The 23,387-nt window shown below is 34.3% G+C and overlaps 1 protein-coding gene across 1 annotated transcript; it reads right to left on the bottom strand.

The window, feature by feature from the left end:
* Positions 1–19,199: 19,199 nt before the first annotated feature.
* On the bottom strand, positions 19,200–23,387 carry LOC132552288 (uncharacterized). Its single transcript, XM_060216454.1, has 2 exons — positions 23,294–23,387; positions 19,200–20,035 (listed from the first exon to the last, which is right to left on the bottom strand). The coding sequence occupies exons 1-2, from the start codon at positions 23,385–23,387 to the stop codon at positions 19,200–19,202; spliced, it is 930 nt and encodes a 309-aa protein (XP_060072437.1).

Genomic DNA, 23,387 nt, shown 5'->3' on the forward strand with positions numbered 1-23,387 from the left:
CTCTGTCAACTATAACAACTTCAGCTAGAAGCAGCAAGAATTATTATGGCATGCCTTCTTTTCCTAGGAAAAATTCTGTGTATTAAGAATCCTAGCTTGAGCCGCTTACTGAAAGAAGAAAGATTAACATCCTATTCTTATGTATAAAATTCATAATAACTTTTAAACATAAAAAAGTAGGCAAACAAACAGCTTACAATGTGAGAAATGCTGACAACTGTTCCTAAATTCAAACGATCAAATTCCTTCCAATCTTTCTTCTACTATGAAGTTGTGGAACGATTTAACAAATAATGTCAGAGAGCAACCTTCCATCAACATTTTTAAGCATTGAATTCAACAAAATATCAATTCTTCACCAAATGTCTATTTAGTTGGAAAATCAAAATTAATTATGCAAGGTTATGACATTCATGTAGTAGTTTAATTATGATTCATTAAGAGTTGATATTATAAATTATCCATCTGTCTGTGAAAATGATTGTGAAGACGTACAATATTATGTTTTTGATTGTAGCCTGTATACAAAACTATATCAATCTTGGGATATTGTGATAAAACTTTTGGTGTTAAATTACATGTATGTGGCTCGTCAAATTTGTCTGATGTGACAAACTTTCATTGAAGACCGTAAAAAAATTCTAAGGTCAAGTCTATAATAAGTAACCTTCTTTTTCCTTTCTCCTTCTCTCCTTTCCTGTACTTTCTATTCCAGTTTTTTAATTATACATGTTTATTCATGTTTTCTTACTGCTGTCATGCACATTGTATCATGCATTACTAAAAAGAAGGTAATACATGTACTTAGGTGTGATAACTTAAACCAGATCTGATCATAATTGTACTATAAAATATGTTTAAATCGAACACCATTTTGTATAGTCATGACCGGTCTGAAGTAGGTTACAGTAAAGTTTGAATTGTTTTGACATATAAATAATATCATCTTCCCCTAATAAAAAAATCAATATCTTTATGAAAAAAAATGTTTTAATGATTACTGTAGACCTTGTTTCAAATGTCTGTTTATTTCCCTTTCCAAGCAATGAAAAAAATAACGAAAGTCAATTGTTATGACCCTGAAAAAATCATTTTCAACAAACTGAGACACATGCTCTCTGCATCAGTCACTAGGAACAGGTATGTTTCAATCACAATTCCGAGTGTTTAGTTACTTGTTGACTGCAGTAACAGAAATTATATTTCATATAAAATAATAAACACCTTTTTTTCATTGTTAAAACATATTTCCTATGGTCTATCATTTGTCTGAATAAATAAACCACACACACACTAGCTTGCACACGCAGGCCCGTTGCCTAATTGGATCTATAGTAAATTTATGGAATGAAAATTCAAATTATTTATATAGTAATGCTTTAACAATCTCACATCTAAAATGATACTGGCCTGAATTAAAGCCATAAAATACATTTTAAGATAAATTCAGATACAATAAAGAATGCAAAAAATTGAGCCTCAACATATATAATCCATGTTTTATGTTTCTGTTAGCTCGACTAGCCATCATTAGAACAACAATATATATATATTTACATAGCTTAGGAAGGAATTCTGCCCATGGTGGGGCTTGAACTAGCAATCTTTTGGTCCCTACCTGTACACTCTACTACTTCACTAAATGGAAATTCCCACTAGCAGTGGCTAGTAATTAATAAGGTGATCGATACTTTCTTCTCACCAGCAGAGACTAGTAATTTATCCAGTGACAGATACTCTCAATATCTACATTGATATGTATGAAAAATATGTTTAAACCTGAATTGTATTGATTGAATCTAGTCTTGAAAGCTACTTTTTTTTTAAATTCACCAATATATATATATATATAATGAAATTGCATGCTGCAAGAAAAAAAAAGAAGTTTCATCATTATGAAGCAGACATAATTGACTAAAGGCGCCACATTTCACTAAGCTTAACTATAGTTGTATTTTTTTGCAAGTAGGTAAGTCCATCACACAGATGTTGTCGATCTCTGATCTTGCAGCCCTGAATACATGAAGTGATGACATTGCAGGACTGTTCTTGTATGTCCTCACTGTTGTCAACGGAAATATTTTGAATAATTATTTCATCTAGACCAAAATATCGTGCTAGACTTTGGAAATTCTGCGTTAACTGTTTTCCAACCTCTCGTGCTTCACTTTTGTCAACCTTTTGTGTCGGGTTATTGATTTTATGCGGGTACTTGAAGTCCTCTCGTCTCGGAGCCTTTCTCTCCATCAGTTTTTTGGCTAGGTCTACACGACCCGATTGCTCTAGAGCATTGTTAATTTGAATAATTTTTGTTTCGTTATCAGGGTTCTTTTCGTACCACGACCATAAGATATTGAAACATCGTTCATGAGGATTACGTAAGAATCGATTTTTAATACTGTTCACTTCTCCTGGCTCCAGTCCCAGGTATACAGACATTTCTGATATATTATCAGTTACGTCTTTGGCCAGGCAGTCAAGATAGAACTGCCAACCTGCAGAAAAATACAACAACAATACAAAATCTTGATAATCTGACTATAACGACCTATACATGAAAGAGGCAAGATAAGCCTAAAATAAATTGCTAAACAATTCAACTGCTTACATAGAAGACATTCTTGGTTCATCAAGATATTTTCTGCAAACTTGAAATCATATTCTTTATACATTCATTACACAATTGCTTAAGCATTTCAACAAATTTGACACCAGTGACCTTGAAAGCTGCTCCAATATCAGCACCCTGGTCCTTTTAGTTATTGAGAAGAGGTAATTTCAACATTTTAACACTTTTAATACCTGTGATCTTGAAAATGGGGTCAAGGTCATTCATATTAACAAAATTCGTAGGCCTTCATCCTAGCATGCTGGTTATTAGGTTATTGAGAAGAGGTTATTTAAAGATTGTAACATATTTGATCCCTGTGACCTTTCAAGCGGATAAAAGTCATCCTAATAACTAGGGGTCAAACCAACTATCTGAATTTAAGAAATGAGTTATAATCCATTCAAGCATTAAAGGGACTAAATGGTTTGATATTCATTTCACAACTGATAAAAAACATTATAAAATTTAAACATCTGTTTAAAATTGTGTACTTTCTGTTAATGACAATATTTTAAAGTTTGCATAATCGTTTTATTAATGTCAAAAAATTAAAATAAAATAGGAGCGACCCAATATTGATTCATAACATTTTTGTTTAGAGAGTGTAAACAATGTCTTTGCGCATGCAATTTTAGATTCAGATTATTTCAAATTAATTTATTTCGTCCTGTCACATGTATAAAATGAAACAGCAGGTCATTTTACAAAGTAAGAATTGAAAAATGGCTAATAACATATTTATACTTCGTGAGAAATCATATCAAAACGGACCGGTTAAAACGAGGCTTCGAAAGGTCACATGATGAACTCAGTTATCTACAATCAAAACTACGATGGGTGGTAGACATAGTTGAGTAGCATTAGTTTGAAGCTGATAATCTTTATCAATTTCTTTATCAAAATATTGTCTAACTTCCCTTGTAGGGGCCCCGGTCCCAAAGTCCCTAGAGGTCTAATCAACTTTCTGAATTTAAGAAATGATTCCCCACTCTCAAAGATGTTCCAGACCAAATTGGATTGAAATCCATTCAAGCATTAAAAAGGAGTAGCATTTTGAAGAAGTTAAATATTTTCTTATTTTCACTTAAGTCCCTAGGGGTCAAATCAAATTTCTGAATTTAAGAAATAATTGCCTAACATAACTGATGAATCAGGCCAAAGCTTGTTGAAATCCACCCAGGCACAAAGGAGGAATAAGGTTTTAAATTTAATTTCAGCACCTCCCCCTTTGGGGCCCAGTCCTTCAACCCTGTGGGATCAAATCAAAATTCTGAAATTAAGAAAGGATTACCCACACCCAATTAGTTTTCATCATTTTGTGGAAAAATGAATTTGGATTAAAATTTAGAGTACCCATTTAAGAAAATAAATCCCGTCTAAAATATATATATATTTATTTTGTCTACCTTAAATTAAAAAAGATGTACACTGCATATTAACAATGAGGCTTTATCTATCCATATCAATATTTGTTGGACTAATTGTACAATTTGTATCCATGTATGTAAATAGACTTTCATCCAGGTGCTCATATCACATTATTAGTCAATTTGCCAGTATGATCATGTTGAGCATTTCTAACTGTGTATCATTACAACGGCAAAACATATTTTTTGTGGATGTTGTGGTGTTGTGATGGTTAGGCAGTTTGAAATTTCCTGGGAAGGCAATGTGGTGCCATGGATAGTGAGTATGTGCTGTTGTGATTGTGTCCTTTGGCCTGACAATTTACTCTAATTGTTCTGTTAGGCAGCAATAATCTATTACAAAGAGACCTGCCTCAAAATAATTCATGCCATTCAAAGAGTGCTAAACTCAACAAACACAGTGAGTTTAAGGTCAAGCATCAAACCCTCACCTGAGGCATCACAGGGTTGATCTCCTTGGGTCCTTTCCAATGCTGTCACTGATACAGCTAAAGGATGGGCACTACTGCTAGCCCCAGCATAATTTGTTATCGGCGGATCATCAGTTTCTTAAACAAAAAATGAAATCATACAATTCTTCACATCCTGCAATAATTCCATGAGGCATAAAATTTATCTCAAGTGGAGGTGGGGAAGGTGGGGGTTTCGTCTGCATGTTCATGTCCAAGGTAGGATTCCCGGAAAGGTAAGGTGTCAACTGCCTGGACATGTAAGTATAAGTTGAATTATTTGTTTTGCACATTTTGTAAAATTAAAAAAAAAAAATTAAACAATTCACCTTTAAACCTAATTCGTTTTTGTCAATGAAATCACAGTCAGAACAAGAGGCTCAAAGGGCCTGTATCACTCACCTGGATCTTAAAGCCCAGCAATGGTATTTATGCCTACAGGTTGGGTATTTCAAATATTTCGAAATTAAAGCTCAGTCACTTTACCCCTTTGATTGCCAATTTGTAAATTCTTATATTATGACTGTCTTTCTCTTTTGATGCCTAGTAAAACTTATCAGGTTGGTATCTCAACTATGTCAAAAATATGACAATAAAATAACTAAATGTATGCCACACCCAAAGGTCTGTTTTCACAAAACAAATGTGTTTATCTCTTGATGCCAAGCAATTCTGTATATATGGATATAGGATGAGGATTTCAACGGTTTCAAACATATAACACATAAATTAAGTCCCTTGAGATGGGGTACACCCCAGGGCCAACTTTACATCATGGTTGAGTTTATCTCTTAATGTCTTGCAATGCTTCATATGGTTATGAGGTTGGGATCCCAATGGTTTTCAACGATATAACCAAGAAATTAAATACTTAGTGAAGGAGCCCAAATCCAAGGGTCAGTTCTTACATTATGAATATACTTATGTCTTGTGCCAATCATTGCTTTATACGGTTATGAGATGGAGATCTCAACTTTTAAAAGATATAACACTTTTCCACTATTGAGTCCTTCCCTTCCTGCCCTAGGGGGCAAAGACCAATCATTTATACAAAATGGACTGCACTTATTCCAACCATGCTTCGGACCAAATTTGGGCAAAATCAAATCATTTCTACATGAGGAGTAGAATTTTAAAGAATTTGCGCTATTTCCCCATTTGGGCCCTGTCCCTCCCGTTTCTGGGGGCCACGACCCACCATTTATACAAAATTCATTCCCCTTAACCAAAACATGCTTCAGACCAAAATCAAATAATTTCTATATGAAAAGTCGGATTTTAAAGAATTTGCTCTATTTCCCATAGTGGGTACTTCCCCTACCATCCCAGGGGGACAAGACCAACCGTTAATACACCATTGATTCCCCTTTCCCAAACATGCTTCAGACCACATTTTGGCAAAATCCAATTATTCCTACAGAACACGGAAATTTTCCCAATTTGAGCCCCTCCCGTCAAGGCCTGGGGACACGGACACATCATTTATAAAGATTATGTTCCTCTTCCCCTCCATACCAACTTTGGCCAAAATTCATTCTGTCTTTCATGACTTGAAGTGTTAAGTAAACAAAAGTTGACAGACACCACTATTGCCAGGAGAACTAAAAAATATCACAATTAAGAAATTTAAACAAAATGTAATGTTTTATTTGGTAAGTAACAGGCATTCAATTGTTATTTCTATGGTAATTGTTTTCAAGTTATGGTCAAGAAACAATTTTGGCCATTTTAACTGTTTCCATGGTAACCAGAGAAATAACAGAAATCAGACGCACAAAGGGATGGACGGACCCCGTTTGTATATTCCCTCCAACTTACCGTTGTTGGCTGGGGGTAATAACCTACCAAGTACCACACACTTGAATGTGTGGTAATGTGGTTTGACCATATTTGATGTATTTAAATCAATACAACATATATTTGGTTATTTTCGACCAGTCAAGGAAATAAACATCTACGGGGAAAATTGTGGTCAGAATGGTGAAGTACGGTCTAAAGGTATATGTGTTAGATTACAGGATAAATATAATTTGACAGTGAATTTCTTGGAACGGAAAATAAATAAAATCAGACATTAATTTGAACAAAGTTGGAAGTACTTCATCCTAGCATACCACATGTCGATCATCAGTACCTTGTGTCTTTCAGTTAATGGGAAGACGTTGTTAACCTTGAAAGTGGGTTGGGGTAATTGATTTTAATCAACTTTGTAGCCCTTTATCCCAGCAAGCTACAAGCCTAATATCAGTACCCAGGGACTTTAAATTATTGAGAAAAAGTTTTTTCAAGATTTTAACATATTGGCCCTCACGACCTTGAAAGTGGGTCGAGGTCATTCATTTAAATATCTTGGTAGCCCTTTGTCCCAGGATGCTACTGGCACAATACCATTATTCCTGGCCTTTCCCTTACTGAGAAAACGGTCATTTGAAGTCAAAAAGTTGACGACGGACACTGCACCACGGCCTCTTTTGGCCTGGTGAGCTAAAAATTGAATAATTTTGTTAGGGGGGGGGGGTAAAAATGCAAAATGCATCTGGATATTCTTGAAAACTGTAGATCTCCAAACATATTTACGCGATGGACAAACAGAGCATAATACATTCACTTGTATAAGGATTCTTCCTGACAGGTTTGAGCAAAATACAAGAAGATAAGGTTTTAAAAATGTTGTCAAGGCACCAAATATATTTTTAAGATGGCTGCCAAATGTGTCTGTTTGTTTTTTATAGATATTTAAATGATTTTTAATCTTGGATATTTTCTCAAACATTTACATTTGCTTTGAAATAATCTTATGATGAAGAGAAATAAAAAACATTTGAATACATTCCATATATAAGACTCATTGAGACATCAGAAGTTAACAATGTGAACCATACACTAAAAAATTACTAGTATGAAATGTAGTCTCAAAAAGATAAAAATAAAACATTTTAAAAATTAAACCCAAGAGACCTTGATCAATAATCATTATTTGAATGAATTAATAACTCTCAACTTAAGTTAAAGAACCAATATCAACAGCATGGACTTTTTTATTGTTGAGAAGCAGTCGTCTGAAATAAATAATTGACACCTGTGACCTTTAAAAAGAAAAAAGTCGAAATATGAATAAAATTGGTACCCTTTAGGCCAGCATGCCACAAGCTCAATATCAGCATCCTGGGCCTTTTGGCTATTGCGAAGAAGTTATTTAAATATTTTACCACATTTGACACCTGTGACCTTGAAAAATTGTCTAGGTCAATAACATGAACAATCAATATCTCTTTCAGAATTGATATTTGTTTTGTCAAAACAACATCTTACCTTTCAAGCTCTTCAGTTCCTGTGCCATATCTTTAACGTGTCCTAACATAAACAAACAACACATATTTCACACAGTCTATATGGAATGAAAGGATATATAAACTGAATAATTAAAATCAAATAGGGACCAAGAACAAATTTGATACCTACAACCTTGAATTAAAGTCAAGGTAATTTCTTTTCATCAACTTTGCCATGTTTAATTGCAGCAAGATACCAGCAAAGTATGGTGTTATTTGGATTTTTGGTTAGAGAGAAGAAATCATTTAAAGGAAAAGGAAAACAAAATATCCGTTGGGCATGTATTTCTTCAGTTCCATTTACATTGAAGATACAAAATGGTTGTTTCTGTTCATCCTTGAGTGCGATGCACAAGACTAAATCTTTATTTGGACTATAAGAATTTGAAGCAGTTTATTCTGTTCCCCATTGGAACACAACAGCTAACACTTATGGAGTCTAGATCAATCTTTTACAATTAAAAACAATGCAGATTGAAATTTGACCAAATCTTGTGATAAAAAGGATATCTTATTGAGTCGAGGGTGCTAAACATTATTGACCTATGTAGTATGATGCAATGGTGTAAAATTAACCAAATGAGCACACTAGATGCAGGCAAAGTGATTACTATATAATCTTACCTACTGTAAAACCATTCATTTTTGCGGGGTTTTTATTTTTGTTGAATTCTAAATCCAGTATTTCAAACATCCGAAAGTAATAAACAGATACCAATTGACATGGATTATGATACAAGTGGTCTATGTGAGCAAGATTTATCCACAAAAAACAAGTGCCATCGAAAATGTATTTTTTCGAAAAATATATGATTTTACAGTAAGTGCGGTTATAATTATTTTGATAAATAACACAATCTTTACACAAAGTAATTTGTTTTGTGTTCATATGTGTAGAAAAATACCAACATTTTGCAATTTTGAGCTAAAACTATGAAATGCCAAACAATATTGCTTTAAGAATTCGAACTGATATTTCCTTTGTCAAAACATCATCTTACCTTTCAATTCCTTCATATCTGCAGCAATTTCTACCTGTTTCTGTGCTACAACTTTAACACCTCCTGCCATAAACAAACAATACATATTAAACACACTCTTTGTGGAATGACAGAGTATATAGTCTGAACAATTAAAATCAAATGGGGACCAATTTAAGGCAATTGGGTCATTTTGTTTCATCAATTTTGCTTTGCTTCAAAGCAAACTACCAGCTAAATATGGCCTTACTTCGCTTTTTGGTTATTTTTGGAAATCATTTAAAGGAAATTAAAATGACTCAATGGGCCTGTATACCTCAACAGCAAACTTGATCAAAATAATGTTAATTAATATTCAGTCTTTACCTTGATGATCCAAAAGGATTTTAACTGGCTACCTCATGAGTATATTGCACTAACTAAATTTTCATTTTATCTAAAAAAATCTTAGATTAGTGTATTTTGTTCCCTCCTGTTAACACCTGTAGTATCCAGATCAATATTTACAACTAGAAATGTTTCATTTTGCAAAAAAAAAATAATTGGCGATGAGGTATTGATTTTTATCAATTTTTCAGGCAACAAAAAAAATCTCTGATTATTTAGTAAAATCTAATTGAAAGTGAGCAAATGAACAGTGTAGTACTAGGTCTCTGACAGGCAGCCCAGGGCATTGGGGTCATCACATAGATGATTAAAAGAAAGATATCACAAGCATCCTACCAATTCTGATAACAAATCCATTTAACAAACACTTGGTTTAGAGTAACAAGAGGTACAGAGGGTCTGTATTGCTCACCTTGATATTTAAGTCAATAATGCAAAACTTCACATTTCTTTAGATGGAAAACATTTCCACAGAAGAGCCTCATCCCAGCTTCAAATTCCCTAAGGGTGGGGACAGAGATCAGTTGTTAATCTCTTGATTGCCAGCAATGTTATTAACTTATGGGATTGTAATCTCAATGGCTTCAATGTTACAATCTGTCCTGGGATGGAACCAGGCTCCAGGACAAATTGTTAGTTAGCTTGTGTTTGTTTCTTGATACTCAGCAACGCAATGCTGTTATTCAGTGGGGATCACAGCTGTTTCCAATAACCAAAGATCCAAATGAGTTGTTGATGGTGCAAAACAAGGATATAAAAATGAGCTAAGTCTACTTGGGGGGGGGTAGATCTTTTCTGCTTGGCCCCGCCCATCTGGCCCAATGGAGCCGAAACCCATCCTTATACAAAAGTGATTCCAAATATGTATAGTATCCAACAACTCCCGAAGAAGATACATTTTACAGAATTTAATAGATTTTCCCTATTTTCGCCCATCTGGTCCCAGGGGACACTTTATACAAAACAGATTTTACTTCATCCATGCATACTTCATACCAAATATGGACGATACCTCCACCTTTGGACCCGGGAGCCAGATATCCACACAAAATTAGTTCACACTTTCTCATAGAATATTTCAGACCAAATTTGGTTACCAAGTAAGACCCGCTCAGTTGTTCATGAACAGTTGCAATGTATAGGACGCCGCAGTATCCCTACAACTGCTTGGCCCTTCTGGCCAGATGAGCTTATAAAACTCAACAGCTCAATATAAAGACTTGCATCCACTAAGATTGTGTAACAAGCCTGTCGCATAAACTCACCTTCCATTTTCTTCATGGATTTTTTTATCTCTAAGTCATCTTCGCATTGTCTTTGAAGTGTCTCTAGGTACAACTTCGCTGTTTCAGGGTCCATACTCCTGTTCCTTATATCATCCAATTTTTTCACATATTTGTCTCCTTTCAGTTCATCTCTTTCTATTTCAGACACACACTGATACATGTCCTTCCATGTTTCCTTAAACAGATCATCAGACAGTGACGCTGATGGAAGGTGTCCATACAGATCATTACGCAGCAATTTAATCCGTACAATGTTTGCTGCTAGCGATCTGTCTGAGGTGTGTGGTGGCGCATGCCAACCTGAACTAGGAGGTTGAATTTTAATATCGTGTATGTGGCGAATTAGTGCACATAAAAGTGATGTATCGGCATCCTCCAAGGAAAATTCTCCTGTAGGTGGATACACAATCAGTTTCTGATGGTTCATTAATTTACCAAGGAAATCTCCTTTTTGAATTTTAAGAATGTCAGAAAGATCCTTTGTAAGGTTGGCTTTAAGTACTGGTCTGAGAATATCACAGCACACATCAAGAATTGCACAGGCCAATCGGTTAAAGTTGGTAGTTTCAGCTGAACAGGCGTTCATGGAGGCCATTTCTCAAGTGATTCAGGCAGAACTGGAGACAGGAGGAAGCGATAAAGCTGGAAAATGTAGTGTACATTTAGTATTATATTTCATTTCTTAAAGGTGACATATTATTGTCCGATCATTTGTTTGCTCCAAATAATTATTTAGTTATTTAAGCTGAAATTCTGGCAATTATCAAATATGATAAATATGACAATATAATATATACTCAAGGGATAAAGAAACGCAGGGTAAACTTAAAAAATGATACTAGACAAGATACTAGATACTAGATACAAGACGTCGAGTATAATTTTCAATATTTTTAAGTAATAAGTGAAGATTAATCCATACAAAACAAACTTAGTGATTGCAAAACAATTGAGTACTGGGGATGCTTCGTTCTCGATACTGGGATAAAAATATCTTCTTTTTAATCAATAAATATTTTTGATAAACTAATTCTAGTGTGGCAAGTGTTGTTTACCTTAATTGTTCATATTCATAATTATTGCAGCACTTCCTGGCTAAAACCAGAAGGCTGCCGATAATTTACTAGTGCTAGTAACATAGAGTGTTACGTGATAGTGTTGCAGACATGGTAGAATGTCATCTCAATGTTCAGTGTATCATCAGGTTTATAAAAAGTCACGTATTAGAGAGAAATCCAGCCATTCCATGAATCTTTTGTTTACCATTTTCTCATACATTTCCTGGTTTCAATCGTAATTCGCCAGCGACTTCCACATTAAACATGCAACGTACATATTCTATTTTTAGACAGGTGGTTCCGAATGTCATTAGTCATGTATTTTTAAATTGACAAAGGCGACGAACTGAAATACGAGCTCCGTCACAGTAAAGCTGTTCAAGGTCAAGGTCATTTCTTTTTTTACAAACTTTGTTGGGCTTCATCAAAGAAATCTTCCAGCCAAATATAACTCTACGCCTTTCGGTATTTCACAAGAAGTCGTTTAAAGGTTTTGATATATTTGACCTCTGTGACTTTGAGTATGGGTCAACGTCATTTCTTTTTACAAACTTTGTTCGGCATCATCAAAGGAACCTTTCAGATAAATATCATGATTCTAGGCCTTCCGATATTTGGAAGAAGTCGTTTAAAGGTTTTAACACATTTGACCTCTGTGACCTTGAATATGGGTCAAGGTCATTTCTTTTTCGAAATTTTGTTCGGCTTCATCAAAGGAACCTTTCAGCCAAATATGATAACTCTACGCCTTTCGGTATTTCAGTAGGAGTTGTTTAAATGAATAGTTGACTGACGCAGGATGGACGGACGGACGACGGACGCCACGCTATGGCATAAGCTCACTTGGCCCTTTGGGTCAGGTGAGCTAATAAAAAATGAATATATTTCAATCATGTCTGCATCGTACACTTATCGTTAAAAATGATTGTGCATGTAAGTATCAACGTCAACATACAATTGTAATATATACACTGTACACTTTTTCAATAATGTTTCAATGATGTGTCATTATTGTTTTATTTATTGTAAGTAAATCGGTCAGCATATATTTACTCTAATAGTCACAATTATCGGTCATAAATTGCACATATGCCTTTGAAATTGTATTTTATACAGACGACCGAAATATATAGTGATAATCTCATTTTAAAAAATACAGAGAGAGAAAAAAGAAGAAAACAAGTGGCGAGTTCTAAAAACAAACTCCAGTGATTGTTGACATTCACATACTGTGAACTATGTTTTGGTTATAACTTTGTCGCTATGTGAAAATGTCGTTTACATCTTATTATCCATTTCGTGAATTACATAAGAAAGCATTTATTTCGAAGATATCAAATGTATTTTGATAAAAAAAGTATTTACTTCATTGTATATATAGATAGGAATCCGTCTGAATGACAACTACAAGTACATTATGCCGTGTTTACCTGTACAGAAATGGGACAATTTCCGTGAACTGAAATTATGTACCATTTTCACCTCAAAAATCACAACTGGTTTTTCATTCAAGCTTGTCAAAGTTGTGTCAATATATACTTGATAATCAGAGGCATACATTTGGAGATTTTATATATAATAATGCTTTTATTCAACAGTGAAGTTGTCAAAATAATCGTTTTGTTAAAATTTAGGTAAGAATATGAAGGCGCTTCAAGTGCAAGTTCCATCTGAAAAATGTTACAACTACCTTTTCATCAATCACATATATATATATATATTTGTAACGAAGAAATATATTTAAATTTAAATTCAGAAGGCATATAGTTGGGATTTTTTTAATCTACAAAACGATATAGTAGTATTTATTCTGAAATGCCGCTATATAATCTTTAGTTTAAAAAGATCGTTCACCTGGAGCGAGAAATCTGCGCATGCGCGATGCGGTATGACCTCAATTATCTGAAAATGATTTGATGATTCATTGGGATTTCCAAAATATCTACTTTCAATTTTGGTAGATAAACAGTACGCCTAACTACAATTTTTTAACAAAGTTGTTTCTTAATAAATATACTATTTGTTTCAACAGGTTATAGCAAATGCAAGTTTTGATTCTCAATATTTGGCGAAACACGTCGTAAATTAATAAGTAATAAAAGGATATGACGGGGTCAGGTACTGAAGTAGGACGGGAGACGCCTTCGCCCGGAATGAAATCGCTATGGGACTCGTTCTTTGCGAAGCGTAACTAAGAAGTAAAATCACTGTTTGAATAATTTACCTATATTAAATATCTTGTCTTAATTACCTTGTGATATATATTTCTCCGAATGGGATCCTTCTGTTATACACCAACAAACTGGTAACGTTGACTGGTCAGTCCAAAAATTTCCAGTTAAGGAACGACAACTCTGTGAGAGATTGTAATAATCAAGGTATGATATCACCTTTTGTATATTGGGTGTGTTGAGTAGGCAAGTTAGCATGAGCACATTCTCACATTGTTTTAACTGATATAGCTGGTCCGTGTTGTTTTATGTCTACTTTATATTTTTGGCACGGCGTAGCTTTTCTTCGGCGTATGTTTCCTGTTGATCAGCTGCTACTAATCAATAGCTGTCTGTTTGTTGACAATGCCGTGCCACATGCACGGTGTAGGGCGTTTATCGGTTAGTTGTATCTTACGGGACATGTTTTTAAAAACAAGCACATTAGCACAAATTGACAAAAGTCCGTAAGGTGAAGCAATTTATGTTGAAGGGACAAATGGAAATACAGAAAGTCATAGACATTTTGGAAAGCAGAGCAGTTTGTTCGCAGTGTGGTCAGAAGGCTAAGCAGATGGGACGTATATGTATATATATTTATAAACTATATAACAATGAAATTATTTGTCATGAGATATACAGGTATAGCAGATTGGTTAGAAATGAAATTTGTGTAAAAAAAAAATTTCCTCTGATTTCTGACATTTGATTGTCATGGTTACCTACAGAAAAAATGCTAAAAATGCAAAAATACTGCTAATTCCAACCCAACACTACAACTTTCAAGGAGAAATTTAATTCTAAACACCTATCTTACAATCAACAACACTGTCATGGTAACAAAGTACTTACATTTCAGCAAATTCCAAGTCGGAAATTCTTCATAACATGACCACATGTGAACACTATGAAAATTTCACTTCCTGTAAAGCTAGTTTTGGTGCGTAGACACAGATTCGAGACTGCCCAAATAGTAATCTCCAACACAAAGCTAAAATATTATCCTGAAAAAAATGAAACCCCACATTGTCCACTTTAACATGACAGGACCAATTTTAGCAAGGATTTTTTTTTTCATTTTTAATTAAAACCTTTATAATGGGGTAATCTAATGAGCAAAAAAATCACCCATGGCCACACCGAGAAACTGTGTACTGCTACCTTATACATCACAATTAGTTTTTTTAATTTCATTAAAATCCCTCTGAGTGTCTAGAAAACGATCACACGAACAAAACGATATATCGCTTTACTGTGTATCTCGAATAGCTATCGAGTAATATAGATTTTCCCGCAGGGTGTGTTTTGACCAATTCTGCTCTCAAATTAGGAAGAAAGGGAGGTAATTTGAAAAATTAAAACCTCAATAAGTCTTAAATTTACTTGAATAAAGTTGCAATTGAAACTGAATCAAGTAGTTTGTGCTTCTGTGAATTTAGATAACTGAAAAGCAGATTGATACTACACATATAAAGTCTGATGTTTATTGTTCTATCAGCCTTGTTTATTGTTCTATCTGTCTTGTTTATTGTTCTATCAGCCTTGTTTATTGTTGTACCTGCGTTGTTGTCCTGTCCGTCTTGTTTATTGTCCTATCGGTCTTCTTTAATTTTCTACCAGTCTTGTTTATTGTTCTATCAGTCTTGTTTATTGTTCTATCAGTCTTGTTTATTGTTCTATCAGTCTTGTTTATTGTTCTTCCTGCCATGTTTATTGTTCTATCAGTCTTTTTTTTTGTTCTGTCAGTCTTGTTTATTGTTCTATCTGTCTTGTTTAATTTTCTATCTGTCTTGTTTATTGTTCTATCAGCCTTGTTTATTGTTCTATTAGTCTTGTTTATTCTTCTATCACCTTTGTTTATTGTTCTATCAGCCTTGTTTATTGTTCTATCAGCCTTGTTTATTGTTCTAATAGTCTTGTTTATTGTTCTATCAGTCTTGTTTATTGTTCTATCAGTCTTGTTTATTCTTCTATCACCTTTGTTTATTGTTCTATCAGTCTTGTTTATTGTTCTTCCTGCCATGTTTATTGTTCTATCAGTCTTGTTTATTGTTCTATGAGCCTGGTTTATTGTTCTATCAGTCTTATTTATTGTTCTATGAGCCTTGTTTATTGTTCTATCAGTTTTATTTATTGTTCTATGAGCCTTGTTTATTGTTCTATCAGTCTTGTTTATTGTTCTATCTGTCTTGTTTATTGTTCTATCAGCCTTGTTTATTGTTCTATTAGTCTTGTTTATTCTTCTATGACCTTTGTTTATTGTTCTATCAGCCTTGTTTATTGTTCTATCTGTCTTGTTTATTGTTCTATCAGTCTTGTTTATTGTTCTATCAGTCTTGTTTATTGTTCTATCACCTTTGTTTATTGTTCTATCACCTTTGTTTATTGTTCTATCAGTCTTGTTTATTGTTCTTCCTGCCATGTTTATTGTTCTATCAGTCTTTTTTTTTGTTCTGTCAGTCTTGTTTATTGTTCTATCTGTCTTGTTTAATTTTCTATCTGTCTTGTTTTTTGTTCTATCAGCCTTGTTTATTGTTCTATTAGTCTTGTTTATTCTTCTATCACCTTTGTTTATTGTTCTATCAGCCTTGTTTATTGTTATATCAGTCTTGTTTATTGTTCTATGAGCCTTGTTTATTGTTCTACCTGCCTTGTTTTCCTGTCAGCCTTGTTTATTGTTCTATCAGTCTTGTTTATTGTTCTATCAGTTTTATTTATTGTTCTATGAGCCTTGTTTATTGTTCTACCTGCCTTGTTTATAGTTCTATCTGTCTTGTTTATTGTTCTATCAGTTTTGTTTAATGTTCTATCTGTCTTGTTTATTGTCCTATTTCTCTTGTTTATTGTTTTATCAGCCTTGTTTATTGTTCTATCAGTCTTCGTTATTGTTCTATCAGTCTTGTTTATTGTTCTACCTTCCTTGTTTATTGTTCTATCAGTCTTTTTTATTGTTCTACCTATGTTGTTTATTGTTCTGTCTTGTTTATTGTTCTATCTGCCTTGTTTATTGTTGTACCTGCGTTGTTGTCCTGTCTTGTTTATTGTTTATTGTCTTGTTTATCTGTCTTGTTTATTGTTCTACCTTCCTTGTTTATTGTTCTATCTGCCTTGTTTATTGTTCTACCAGTTTTGTTTATTGTTCTACCTGCCTTGTTGTCCTTTCTGTCGTGTTTAATGTTCTACCAGTCTTGTTTATTATTCTACCAGTCTTGTTTATTGTTCTGTCAGTCTTTCTTATTATCCTGTCTATCTTGTTTATTGTTCTATCAGTCTTGTTTATTGTTCTATCAGTCTTGTTTATTGTCCTATCTGTCTTGTTTATTCTTCTATCAGCCTTGTTTATTGTTCTGTCTTGTTTATTGTCCTATCAGTCTTGTTTATTGTTTGATCAGTCTTGTTTATTGTTCTATCTGCCCTGTTTATTGTTCTGTCTTGTTTATTGTCCTATCAGTCTTGTTTATTGTTTTATCAGTCTTGTTTATTGTTCTATCAGTCTTGTTTATTGTTCTACCTTCCTTGTTTATTGTTCTACCAGCCTTGTTTATTGTTCTATCTGCCTCGTTTATTGTTCTATCTGCCTTGTTTATTGTTTTATCTGTCTGGTATATTGTTCTATCAGCCTTGTTTATTGTTGTACCTGCCTTGTTGTCCTGTCCGTCTTGTTTATTGTCCTATCTGTCTTGTTTAATGTTCTACCAGTCTTGTTTATTGTTCTATCAGTCTTGTTTATTGTTCTACCTTCCTTGTTTATTGTTCTATCTGCCTTGTTTATTGTTCTGTCTTGTTTATTGTCCTATCAGTCTTGTTTATTGTTCTACCTGCCTTGTTGTCCTTTCTGTCTTGTTTAATGTTCTACCAGTCTTGTTTATTATTCTACCAGTCTTGTTTATTGTTTTATCAGTCTTGTTTATTGTTCTATCAGTCTTGTTTATTGTTCTACCTTCCTTGTTTATTATTCTACCAGTCTTGTTTATTGTTCTATCAGTCTTGTTTATTGTTCTACCTTCCTTGTTTATTGTTCTACCAGCCTTGTTTATTGTTCTACCAGCCTTGTTTATTGTTCTATAAGTCTTGTTTAATGTTCTATCCGTCTTGTTTAATGTTCTATCAGTCTTGTTTATTGTTCTACCTGCCTTGTTTATTGTTCTATCAGACTTGTTTGTTTTTCACAGCTAAGTTATTCATAATTACCTCAGTGTTATCGACCTCAATGTGACAATTAAACAAAAAGACACCACTGGAGAGGTACCTGATGAACCCTTCTCAAATTTCATATGTTGCGGTTCCCTTTGTCCATAGATGTGCATTATAGAATACTAGTAGTGATCAGAAAGATGAAATAGCTTACGAGTGGCCACCGTTGATTTTGAAAGTAGCGGTAGATTTCTCAAGCCTAGCTATGTATTGTGCATAATGCGGTATCTGACTTAGGATTGGTCGGAAGAAATCGCGCCGAACGGAACACATCCTGGCTTTTAATGGTAAAAGTTTCCTTTCGCTATATCTGGAAGAGAATTGAATTGGTCATTCTTAAATTTCAAATGTGACTTACCCTTAGTCCCTAGTTGTGTATTGTGTATTTTGGGACTAAATGGAAAAACAAAATGGCCGGCAGGTAGCCATCTTGGATTTTGACTGTTATAGCTTGTAATCACTATTTCTTAAGGAATCTTTCTACTATATATGTAGGTTCCCCATTCTGCCTATTGCTCAAGTTCAGTGCCCAGACAAATAAGAGAACAAAAGAGAAAATAAAGACTGAAGACTTATTGAAGATCACACTATGTTGGGCACAAAAATGATTCGGGGATTTCTTGTTGCTCATTCAATTTGGTATTCTTGATCTTCCTACACATATTATTTAATGATTTATCTATAAATACAGATACATGTAAATAAAGTCGATAGTATCGATTCTGTGGTTATTTATTTTCGTTTGAGAGTACTGCACATTCTTTAATAACATACAGAAGCGGATGTGTATATATATGTATATACAATTATAATTGTCATCTGTTAAAATAAACGTAATATCAATAATTGTTCTAGATCAAATTTTCAGTCACTGATGAAACTATTATTGTTTTTTTCACGTTTATATCATTTGCTTTCAAAGACTGTATATGATAAAAAAGTAAAAAATTACAGAAGGTTAAATATTTGTTAAAGAATGAATATGCAGTTTATTAAAACATGAATGAAATATAATAAGTTATTTTAGATAAAAAAATATAAAGACAGAAGAAAAAAGAAAGTTATGTCCCTTCATTCGAACAAAAAACAACATCGTGAAGCAACTTCTTGGAATTATTTCAACAATTCTAAGTATAATGATAATTGTTATTTGAAAACAACAAGATAAATCGACTTTTAGCAACCAACTTATTGCAAAAACATTATAAAATGTAGCAGGGACGGATAATGCATACATTCCTGATATTACACGTGTCTGTTATTTGTTAATAAGGTGAGAGGGACCTCCCGGGGGAAAAAGAGGTTGGTGTTCTATTCTTGGGGAGGGTGCTAACAGACATAGGGCTTGGGGATTTTGGACGTTGTTGCTGCGACTGCGCACTAGAAGGTGATGGTATCATATAACTTGATCTACCCTTATTCCATGGCCATTTTGCAGGATCGAACGCATCGTCTCTCAATACCGTTCGGAAGTCTATACCATCGGTTTCCTGGTCAAGTATATCTATTTCCATTTTCAGATTCTGTATTCTAGATGTTATTGTCATTCCGCGTTTCATTTCCGGTGTAAAACAAATTTCAGGAGTCGGCGTTCGCTTGCGTGGTAACGTAGAAACTTCTTCTTCCGGATGAGCGTCCAGTAAGAGCGGATAATTTTTATTATAGAAAATATCTTGCTCTGTAGATGTGGCAAAGTTTTTTGCTTTCAACTCCATACTTTTTGTAAAATGTTTGAACTGTGAGTCCGTTTCTTGTACAGGTGGGGTTCGTAATGGTGTCGGACGCCTCAACAATGGTCGATCAGTGTTTGGCTTCTTTAGGGTTCCAGGGTACGGAGTGGGTTTATAAACGAAGGCGAGAGAATACCTCCTGTCGTTTTTATTCTTGTTTTTTCGACTGAAAGCTTCCAACCGATCTCGGTCTGTGAGTGGTCTTGAAGTCGGACTCATTTCAAGTTGAGTGTAAAACCGCTGGAATGGTTTATTTTGAATCAACTGGAGTGTTTTGGACCTTCGTAGAAAGAATGGAACCTGCTTCTGGCCCGGATGTGGATCTACTCCTTGCTTTACATAGCTGTCTACGGCCCATCGGTACTTCGGCTCTTTAATTAAACAGACATTAAATGTTATTAATATGAGTTTCGTATGAATTAAACAAGGTCATAAGAGAAAACAGATATAAAGAGGTAACAGATCTAGACTTGACTAAAACACTTGATCATCTAATGCGCAAAGTCTACATATTTATTACAAACTGTACTTAATTTCATTTTGTACAAAAGACACACAGGTGAGTAGCACCTTTTACTACAATCTAAAATTGTATCAAGTTATGAATTAAATGTATCATAATCAATGGTATTGTAAGTGAAACTGAGGGCGTAATATTTTGAGCCTAGGGTGAAACTGAGGAAAATCCGAGGTGATCAAAAATTAAAAAAAAAATAAAAGTCAAAATATACATGGGAAGGTGCATTTGTCCAATAATTCAATCAATTTAGTAATTTTGTATGTCTGATAATTTAAGAAGACCGACAAGTAAATGTGTATATTCTGAAACACGTCTCGATTTGAATTAATTCAAAGGTTGCCTGCAGGTTACGGCTAAATGTCCACCAGCATTGTCTAATACCTGTTATTTCGGATATTCATGCTTTGATATGCAAAGTGAAGGAATTTCAAACTGGATGATAGGCAAAGTTGTAAAACATTGTCTTCTTTCATATCAGCATGAAACTTTAAAAAATATTCCTATCAAAGCTAAAATTTCTTCTGTATGTTGCAAAAACAAAAATTACAAATACACATGAAATAAATTTGATAATTTAATGAAAGATTATTTTATGACAAACCACTACGCGTAACAACTTGTCAGACGTCATGTGACAGATAATTCGCGCCATTTTCTGCCAATCATTCATCAGTGTGTCTGTCAAATCCCAAAAGGACATGTATAGTGCCAGACATTGGACGGAGAGACTCCGAGCGCGGTTTGTTTACATCGCTAATAGGAAGAAAGATTACTGTTGAATTAAAAGCAGTAACGAATTGTGAGAGTGGTGAGTGAGAGCTGATGTCGCCTTTGCCGCAAATTCGAGTCGAATCTTATCTAAAATCATTTTCGGCATCAAAGCAAAAGACACCACCAAGATTGAAATCCATCCTGTTATCATATAGTGTATTCCGGACAAGAAATTTACAAACAGACGACGTTTTGATCTGATGGTGTAATACGACTTTCAGTCCGAAATTCAAAATGTTAAAAAAAATACATTGTATAAAATATCATATGCCCCACCCCTTCCCGATATACACATCAGGTGATTGTGTAAACATATTCCATTATACATGTACAAAAAAGGAGTTCCAACAGACCCGCCGATTTTGCCATTGACTTCTCCTATCAACATGAAGTGGGCGGAGCTATTTTTCTTTCATCAAGAAATGAAGAGTGAAAATCGACGAATCAAAAAGCTACATTTTGCGACGGAAAATTAATCATTGTACAAAAAGACTCACAAGAACAATCAAAGGAAAGCAAGATAATTTCTGTCTGAATATTTTAGTATAAAGTTAAGTTTCGAAAAACAAAATTATATATTGTAAGATATAAAGTTGACATGTCGATTCGTCCTGTTGGAGATGGCCGGATCGTAGGCTGACGAAGTATCTTATTTGTGATGTTAATCCGAGCAATTGTGGAAAATTCTATTTGTGTAAATGACAAACAATAATAAATAAAAGTTAAATTCAATTCATTTAACTGCTGCTATAAGATTTAAACTAAACAAGTTCTTTGGTATTCAGATGATTTCACTCTGAAAATCCTGAAATCGCCAAACACTACTCATGAAATAATTGGTAGCCGTCTTGGTCTAGAGCGTTCACCAGTTTATGATATAATGGCTGTTGAAATCAAAGACTTGTAAATTAATTCTGAGCCTACATTAGGAAATCTTTTCCGCATAGTGGCAGTCATTGTGAATATGCTGGAAAGTAAATTCGTCGAGGAAAATGGATAGAGATACTTTAAAAACAACATTTAATTGCTTTGACACATATACAAGTTAATAGAAAAATTATTTATCTTTCCATCGATGTATGATGTATAACTATCGCGTTGTTGTTTATTAAACATTGCTTGAATGCCGACCCTTGAATGGCGGCCATGGCGGCCATTTTGGATTTCAACAAAAATAACAACACTTGGTCAGGACCATTTCAGGATCATTTCATGCAAGTTTAAGCTCAATCCCACTTGTGGAACTTGAGAAGAAGTTTAAAATGTCAACATGTCAAACGGTGACGGACGAAGCTCGATGAGTTAATTCGTTAAAATATTTTGTGAAATTCGATGAAAAATCAATTGTAACCTGGCCAGTACCTGTGTAATAGTCTTTTTTCAGAACTATTAATATTACAGGCAGTAAGAATTAAGGTGCCAGCTGTTTTTGTGCCTCTGTTGTCAGTGCATCAAATACGAAAGTTCGGTTTTAAAAGGGACAATATGTTTCAGTATAAAGTACCGGGTTAAGTTAGTGCTGATTTTGTTTTCAAAAGCGTTAGTTGATATAGATATTTTTACATAGAATGTTAAGACGTGTTAGAAACCATGACAACCAGTACTTACTAGGTATGTAGCGGATAGTTACGTCTGAAATGAATACACAAACAATACCATAAACCAACAAAATACAGTGACGTCACCACAGAAATGACTATATACGTAACATCAGAACAGGGATAGCGTTTACCGTAACCAAGGAAACAAAGAAAGTCCTCAAAATCACACGTTCAAAAAATCAGGGTCTGCAACGTTTTAATAGCTACTGGATTTTTTTCGGTTTCATTTTCACTTCATGAATTTAACTGTACAGAATGTGTTTCTCCAGTAGAAAAAGGACACAAGAGAAAGCAGTTTCCTACCTTGTCCTGAAGTGCAACTATGCTATATATCATTTCCTTCAAATGTCTATCTGTACCAGAAAAGTGGACACTTTCCACTCTAGCTGTAGATAACTTCAGGAGGGACCTAAAAATTCTATTTCATCTTTTAATCTTTCGTTTGGAAACCAGACACAGTGTTCTTGAAGTAATACACCGGTAGAGCTTTCATCTGTTACATCTGTTACAGAATGGAATCACCACTGCATTTGAGGGGATACACCGTAACTCAGGTTCAACGCATCCTCTCATTATATGCACAAGATAAAAGTCCTCTAATCTCCGGCGCATTTGTGTACAGGTAAGTCATAAAATTTCATTTTATTTTACAAATGACCGAATATTAAAACGTTACTGGCCCATGAAGAAAAAAAATCAAAATTATCCCCATTAACCATCAGATTTAAAAACCTTACCTTCAAACTTCGGTCCCGTGGGTATAAACCCAGCCCTTCCCAAGCCACGCAGACACCGCAGACGGTGAAGTGGGACCTCGGAGTCATTCTCCAT

This window comes from Ylistrum balloti, unplaced genomic scaffold (assembly GCF_031769215.1).
Source record: "Ylistrum balloti isolate Yb309-2 unplaced genomic scaffold, AGI_CSIRO_Ybal_v1 Utg369630, whole genome shotgun sequence".
In the NCBI taxonomy this organism is placed as follows: domain Eukaryota; kingdom Metazoa; phylum Mollusca; class Bivalvia; order Pectinida; family Pectinidae; genus Ylistrum; species Ylistrum balloti.